This window comes from Coregonus lavaretus, assembly GCF_964263955.1.
Source record: "Coregonus lavaretus genome assembly, chromosome: 5".
Classification (NCBI taxonomy): Eukaryota; Metazoa; Chordata; class Actinopteri; order Salmoniformes; family Salmonidae; genus Coregonus; species Coregonus lavaretus.
Window position 1 is genome coordinate 25473302 of NC_139992.1, and position 8496 is coordinate 25481797.

Genomic DNA, 8496 nt, shown 5'->3' on the forward strand with positions numbered 1-8496 from the left:
GGAGGTGTTGCTTTATATATATATATATATATATATTCAGAGCCATATCCCTGTAATGCTTAGAGAATATCTTATGTCAAGTGTTATTGAAGTGTCGTGGTTGCAGGTTCACTTGCTACATCTAAAGCCTTTTCTTTTGGGGTGTTGCTATAGGCCACCAAGTGCGAACAGTCAGTATTTAAATAATATGTGTGAAATGCTTGATAATGTATGTGATGTAAACAGAGAGGTCTACTTTCTTGGGGACCTGAATATTGACTGGTTTTCATCAAGCTGTCCGCTCAAGAGGAAGCTTCTTACTGTAGCCAGTGCCTGTAATCTGGTTCAGGTTATTAATTAACCTACCAGGTTATTAATTAACCTACCAAACACTACAGGAACAAGATCATCCACATGTATCGATCACATTTTTACTAATACTGTAGAACTTTGTTCTAAAGCTGTATCCATACCCATTTGATGCAGTGATCACAATATTGTGGCTATATCCAGGAAAGCCAAAGTTCCAACAACTGGGCCTAAAATAGTGTATAAGAGATCATACAAAAGATTTTGCTGTGACTCATATGTGGATGATGTAAAAAAATATATTTGCTGGTCTGATGTGATTAATAAGAGCATCCAGATGCTGCACTTGATGAATTTATGAAATTGCTTCTTCCAATTATTGATAAACATGCACCTGTTATGAAATTGACTGTTAGAACTGTTAACGCTCCATGGATTGATGAGGAATTGAAAAACTGTATGGTTGAAAGAGATGGGGCAAAAGGAGTGGCTAATAAGTCTGGCTGCACATCTGGCTGGCTGACTTACTGCAAATTGAGAAATTATGTGACTAAACTTAACAAAAAGAAGAAGAAACTGTATTATGAAGCCAAGATCAATGATATAAAGAATGATGGAAAAAAAACTTTGGAGTTCAATTCCATCTCTCATCAAATCAGATGGCTTATTCATCACAAAACCATTTGACGTTGCCAATTATTTTGGCAAAGTGGGCAAACTTAGGCAGGAAATGCCAACAATGAACAGTGAGCCATCGTATTCATGCATAAAAAAACAAATAATGAAAGAAAAAGCATTGCAAGTTTGAATTTTGTAAAGTTAGTGTGGGAGAGGTGGAAAAATTATTGTTATCGATCAATAATGACAAACCTCCTGGCATTGACAACTTAGATGGAAAGCTACTGAGGATGGTAGCTGACTCTATAGCCACTCCTATCTGTCAAATCTTTAATCTGAACCTAGAGGAAAGTCTTTATCCTCAGGCCTGGAGGGAAGCCAAAGTAATTCCGCTACCCAACAATGGTAAAGTGGCATTTACTGGTTCTAACAGTAGACCTATAAGCTTTCTGCCAGATCGTAGCAAACTGTTGGAAAAAATTGTGTTTGACCAAATACAATGCTATTTCTCTGTAAACAAATTAACAACAGACTTTCAACATGCTTATAGGGAAGGGCACTCAACATGTACTGCACTGACACAAATTACTGATGATTGGTTGAAAGAAATTGATAATAAGAAGATTGTGGGAGCTGTACTGTTAGATTTCAGTACAGCCTTTGATATTATTGACCATAACCTGTTGTTGAAAAAACGTATGTGTTATGGCTTTTCAACCTCTGCCATATCGTGGATTCAGAGCTATCTATCTAATAGAACTCAGAGTTTTCTTTAATGGAAGCTTCTCTAATGTCAAACATGTAAAGTGTGTGATGTACCACAGGGCAGCTCTCTAGGCCCTCTACTCTTTTCTATTTTTTACCAATGACCTGCCACTGGCATTAAACAAAGCATGTGTGTCCATGTATGCTGATGATTCAACCATATACGCATCAGCAACCACAGCTAATGAAGTCAACGAAACCCTTAACAAAGAGTTGCAGTCTGTTTTGGAATGGGTGGCCAGTAATAAACTGGTCCTGAACATCTCTAAAACTAAGAGCATTGTATTTGGTACAAATCATTCCCTAAATTCTAGACCTCAGCTGAATCTGGTAATGAATGGTGTGGCTGTTGAACAAGTTGAGGAGACTAAATTACTTGGCGTTACCTTAGATTGTAAACTATCATAGTCATAACATATAGATTCAATGGTTGTAAAGATGGGGAGAGGTCTGTCCGTAATAAGAGATGCTCTGATGTTTTGACACCACACTCCAAAAAGCAAGTTCTGCAGGCTCTAGTTTTGTCTAATCTTGATTATTGTCCAGTCGTGTGGTCCAGTGCTGCAAGGAAATACCTAGTTAAGCTGCAGCTGGCCCAAAACAGAGTGGCACATCTTGCTCTTCATTGTAATCAGAGGGCTGATATAAATACTATGCATGCCAGTCTCTCTTGGCTAAGAGTTGAGGAGAGACTGACTGCATCACTTTTTATAAGAAACATGAATGTGTTGAAAATCCCAAATTGTTTGCATAGTGAACTTACACACAGCTCTGACACACACACTTACCTCACCAGACATGCCACCAGGGGTCTTTTCACAGTCCCCAAATCCAGAACAAATTCAAGAAAGCGTACAGTATTGTCACGTTCGTTGTGTAAAGGATCGCACCAAGGTGCAGCGTGGTATGCTTAATATATTAAAGAAACACTTGACAAAATAACAAAAGCAACCGAACGTGAAGTTCTAAACGCTAACAGCAACAAGCCTAAACAGAAACAGAATCAGAAACAAGATCCCACAACATAGGTAGGCAAAATGGCTGCCTAAGTATGATCCCCAATCAGAGACAATGCACCAAGGCGATGCACCAAGTCCTGTCTGGACCCTGGTTGAGCGGATGGCTCTGGCATGGGGGAAGAGTAGACGACCGGACCCGGACTGGGCACCGGTGAAGCGGACTGTCCCTGCTCTGGTAGGGAGCAGATAACCAGAGCTGGACTAGGCACCGGTGGAGCGGACTGCTTTGGCACTGGAGTGAAACAGCTGACCGGAGCTGGACTAGGCACCGGTGGAGCGGACTGCTCTGGCACTGGAGTGGAGCAGCTGACTGGAGCTGGACTAGGCACCGGTGGAGCGGACTGCTCAGGCACTGGAGTGGAGCAGCAGACCGGAGCTGGACTAGGCACCGGTGGAGCGGACTGCTCTGGCACTGGAGTGGAGCAGCTGACCGGAGCTGGACTAGGCACCGGTGGAGCGGACTGCTCTGGCACTGGAGTGGAGCAGCTGACCGGAGCTGGACTCTTCGGGCCATGGATCATCACTGGTGGCTTCGTGCCAGTGCGGGGCGCTGGCACAGGACGCACCGAGCTGGCGACACGCACCACTGGTTTGGTGCGAGGAGCAGGTACGGGCCGCACCGGGCTGGCGACACGCACCACTGGTTTGGTGCAAGGAGCAGGTACGGGCCGTACAGGACTGGAGACACGCACCACTGGTTTGGTGCGAGGAACAGGTACGGGGCGCACCGGACTGGTGACACGCACCACTGGTTTGGTGCAAGGAGCAGGTACGGGCCGTACAGGACTGGAGACACGCACCACAGGTTTGGTGCGAGGATCAGGTACGGGGCGCACCGGGCTGGCGACACGCACCACTGGTTTGGTGCAAGGAGCAGGTACGGTCCGTACCGGACTGGAGACACGCACCACTGGTTTGTTGCGTGGAGCAGGCACAGGCCATACCGGGCTGGGAAGTCGCTCTGGCAACTTTTTTATTACAGCCCAGTGCGTAGAGCCGGCGCAGGATATACTGGGCCGTGGAGGCGCACTGGAGGTCTGGAGCATAGAGCTGGCACAACCCGTCCTGGCTGGATGCCCACTTCCGCACGGCACGTGCGTGGCGCTAGCACAGGACGCACTGGGCTTTGAAGGCGCACTGGCGACACAGTGCGTATCTCCGCATAACACGGAGCCTGAACGGTCACACGCTTCTTAATGCGAAGGCGGGGAGTTGGCTCTGCTCTGAAACCTGGCTCCGCCAACCACCCCGTGTGCCCCCCAATTTTTTTTTATTGGGGCTGCCTCTCAGGCTTCCTTCCTAATCGTGCACTTTGGAGTTGCCATTTTTTCTCCCTCGCTGCCTCCGTTTGCTCCCAAGGAAGGCGATCCATACCAGCCTGGATCTCTTCCCACGTCCATGATCCCTTTCCATTTAATATCTACTCCCATGTCCATGATGTCTGCTCCTCCTGGCCTCGCTGCTTGGTCCGTTGGTGGTGGGATCTTCTGTCACGTTTGTTGTGTAAAGGATCGGACCAAGGTGCAGCGTGGTATGCGTACATGTTTAATATATTAAAGAAACACTTGACAAAATAACAAAAGCAACTGAACGTGAAGTTCTAAACGCTAACAGCAACAAGCCTAAACCGAAACAGAAACAAGATCCCACAACATAGGTAGGCAAAATGGCTGCCTAAGTATGATCCCCAATCAGAGACAACGATATACAGCTGCCTCTGATTGGGAACCACACCCGGCCAACATAGAAATAGAATAAACTAGATTCTATCCAAATCACACCCTGACCTAACCAAACAGAGAATACAGGTGATCTCTAAGGTCAGGGCGTGACAAGTATTATATAGAGCCATTATTGCATGGAACTCCGTTCCATCTCATATTGCTCAAATAAACAGCAAGCCTTGTTTCAAAAAACAGATAAAGCAACACCTCACGGCATAACGCCTCTCCCCTATTTACATTTACATTTACATTTACGTCATTTAGCAGACGCTCTTATCCAGAGCGACTTACAGTTAGTGAGTGCATACATTTTTATTTTTTTATACTGGAATCGAACCCACAACCCTGGCGTTGCAAATGCCATGCTCTACCAACTGAGCTACATCCCTGCCGGCCATTCCCTCCCCTACCCTGGACGACGCTGGGCCAATTGTGCGCCGCCCCACGGGTCTCCCGGTCGCGGCCGGCTACAACAGAGCCTGGATACGAACCAGGATCTCTAGTGCTACAGCTAGCACTGCGATGCAGTGCCTTAGACCACTGCGCCACTCGGGAGAGACGTGGATAGTTTGACCTAGATAGTTTGTGTATGTATTGATATGTAGGCTGTGTGCCTTTGTTTTTAAATGTATGTAGTTCTGTCCTTGAGCTGTTCTTGTCTATTAATGTTCTGTATTATGTCATGTTTCATGTTTTGTGTGGACTCCAGGAAGAGTAGCTGCTGCTTTTGCAACAGCTAATGGGGATCCTAATAAAATACCAATACCAAAAGGTGAGGGGTACAGCAGTCTATGGACCAATTACTGTAGACAGCTGCTTTATTGTGGAACACACATTCAACACACACACACACAGTCTCTATTTTTTCTTACCTACACCCATACACACACACTCCCCTCCCCTGTGACAGTGTAACAGTGTGTGTTAGGTCTGACAGTATGGCTGCTGCCCCTATGGCCACCCTATTCCCATGACACCCCTACACAATCAGATTGGGATGGGGCCACACCATGGTTCCATATGTCCCTTTTTCAGCTATGCAGTTTCCTTCATTTATTAGAGTCTGTTCGTTTCTCTGTGTAAGAAGGAGCAATATTGTAGCATTAGCTTCATATCATGATATTTGGATAATTGGTCCAAGTAATAGAGTAACCTTTATTGAGCTTGCTGTTGATCTGTTTATGTCTCTCATTGATTATACAGTATAACATGTGACTTCCAATATACCTTCCATCTCTTCTCTGCCTCCCCATCCCAACCTTGTATAGTAGCTTTATTAGCTCCCCAGGCCAATTAAAGTGACAATGATAGCAGAGCAGGTGTTATGCTGTAGTTTTAGAGTGACAAAGCCCTATATTCTCTCCACCTTTACTGCTCCCAGATCGTCTATGAGCATATTGAACTGTTAAACTTCAATTTATCATCACCATGACCAGGTCCACCCAGGTGCTGGAACAGTTGGTATTCATTACATCAATCAATTGATTAATAAATATGTTATGTGTGGTTTGCTTGCACTGATCAACACCGTGATCATCTTACTAACACCTTTACTCAAATGGTCAAAGTGTGTCAGTACAGGGATCTGTCCAATACACACCACGATATGTCACCATTGGTGTCCATATACTATCGCATGGGAGAGGAGGAGGGAGGGTGAAAGATGAACGAGGCAGACAATACCATTCCACATATATTCCTCATGCTGCAGTCACTCCGTGCGAGGCTTTATTAGGGGGTCGGCTCTTCTTATCTCTCACACAATCTGGCACGCGCAAGAGGGTCGGCATGCGCGAAGGTGAGACATGAGGAGGCAGAAGGATTCCCTGTAATCGGTCCCCTCACAGAAGAATGGTCCCTGGCATGCAGTCTACTAAAGCGCATCTAACATTATCATAATATCACGGAAAAACAAGACGGACTACAGGAGTCACTCTCTCCACGAGCGCAGCCTGTCCTGACAACAACCTCCTTTATTTTCTACAGCAGAGGTCAAGAGACAACAATTCAGAAAATCTGTCCTCAGACAATCAAGTGATGCTCAAATGAAGAGAACGAAAGAACGACAACAGAAACACCTGCCGTCCGCTTATAGTTAATGGACACATAAAATAGTTTTGAATAGACAAACATCTAATTTGAAGACTTTTGTTCGCATCACTTATAATAAAATTAGTTTTGCGCGAAACTGAAATGTTGATGAGAGGGTTGGAGATGTGTGACCGTGAGTGACACCAACGAGAGACAGTTTTTACAGTGGAAATAACTCCTCAGGGGTGCACCCTTGGACAAAGTTGAACAAATTTAAACTGGTGAGTTTCAACATTCCTCAAATTGAAACTAATAACTGCTTTATGCTGGCTGGTTTTATAGCATATCTGTTTCCTTTTTACAGTTGGGCTACCTTTTATAGGCTATATCTGTTTATTTTATTACAGAAAAAAATACAGTGTTGTATGATCATTTTTGTTATCCCATTTAAACTCTAAAAGTTCCATGTTGAATGTTGGTGCCTTTATATGACCCACCATATAAAGGATATCCCGTTTGTGTCTCGGCATATTTCAAACGCGCATCATTCAACCATACAGCGCGTGAATCGTCTGCAAGACAGATGATCAGCTGCTCAGGTGAATCCAGAGCTCTCCCAATAATTAATTTCAATTAAGTCAGATAATGATTTAATGTCTGCTGTGTTAGGTGGTCTCTGTTTGCAGCTATCGGATTTAATGAAATGCAGCCTGTGGAAATTTGCTTCGATAAAATGGGCAGATGAGACAGTTTAAAATGGGCAAGACTAGCCAGATTTGCAAAACTTTATGAATAGTAATAAGCTATTTTCGATAGATCCTACATAGGGCTTTTTAATAATCCAGATAAGACACGCCACATTGTATCAACCGGGAAAGAAGCACTTAAATCAGACAATAGGCCTAGACAAAAGTGATTTGTTAGAATCAGCACCAAGGACAGCGCACAACAGGTTTGCGAACATGCCCATCTTGCTAAAATATTCTATCCATTTTTTTTAATCGAATTGTCCACAGAAACTAAACATATTCTCTCGCATATACTCTGTTATAAGACTAAACCCTATTTCTCCCACAGGGGTTGAACCTTTGATCTGAAAACAGACCACAAAACAGACGGCCTGAAGATGATGCTGAGTCCTGACCAGCCAGACGTCGACCTTCCCTGGGGGCAGCCCGACACAGAGACCCTGCTGAACAGCATCAAGATGGAGTGCGCCCCCCTGCCCGCAGAGCCCGCAGAGGGCGAAGGCAAAGCGCGCTCTCTGTCCATTCCTTCCCTCAGCAGAGAGGAGAAGAGGAGGCGGAGGCGCGCTACAGCCAAGTACCGGTCCGCGCACGCAACAAGAGAGCGCATCCGCGTCGAGGCTTTCAACGTTGGGTTCGCCGAGCTGAGGAAACTTCTCCCGACACTTCCGCCAGACAAGAAGCTGTCCAAGATTGAGATCCTCCGACTCGCAATCTGCTACATCACCTACCTCAACCATGTGCTGGATGCTTAGGGTACGAGTCAAGGATGGACAGCGTCAGTGAAGGAGAGAAGAAGACTAAAGATGGAGACTGGGTAGGGTGAACTGCATAAGAATGCTTGATAGACATTGTTGCCACATATATGGCCTGGGAGCTCTGCTGTGCCTGTGGTGTGTCCCCAAGTGCCCTGTTTGCTGCCACTGTAGGCCAGAGTCACACAATAAAACAGGACCTACTGTCTTTCTCAGTGTTGTGACGGAGAGAAACTGCTGCCCCACTGGACTTACCCACAGACTTACCCAATCCAATCCAAATTTGCGGTGTCAGAAAACGCAATAATGTCGGGCCGTCCTACTTCTTATAGGTCTAGTAGCCTAGTATTGAAAAGCTGTCCTGTTAGCCAATATTTGCCATGGCGAAACTTCTCTCCGGACAGGGCTGATTTAAAGGACATATAGCTGTAGAGATTCGCTGAAATCAGTGATCAAGATCAAAGTAGAATATAAGTGCCACTTATTTACAGAAATTATATGGTGTATATTGTATTCGTCATTTGTTTTTAGATTAGGCTTAGTAAGTTTA

The 8496-nt window shown here is 45.2% G+C and overlaps 1 protein-coding gene across 1 annotated transcript; it reads left to right on the forward strand.

The window, feature by feature from the left end:
• Positions 1–7571: 7571 nt before the first annotated feature.
• LOC311129169 (uncharacterized protein) lies at positions 7572–7946 on the forward strand (the record flags this gene model as incomplete). The annotated part of the gene is made up of 1 exon (XM_084161482.1): positions 7572–7946. The coding sequence occupies one exon, from the start codon at positions 7572–7574 to the stop codon at positions 7944–7946; it is 375 nt and encodes a 124-aa protein (XP_084017608.1).
• Positions 7947–8496: the final 550 nt, after the last annotated feature.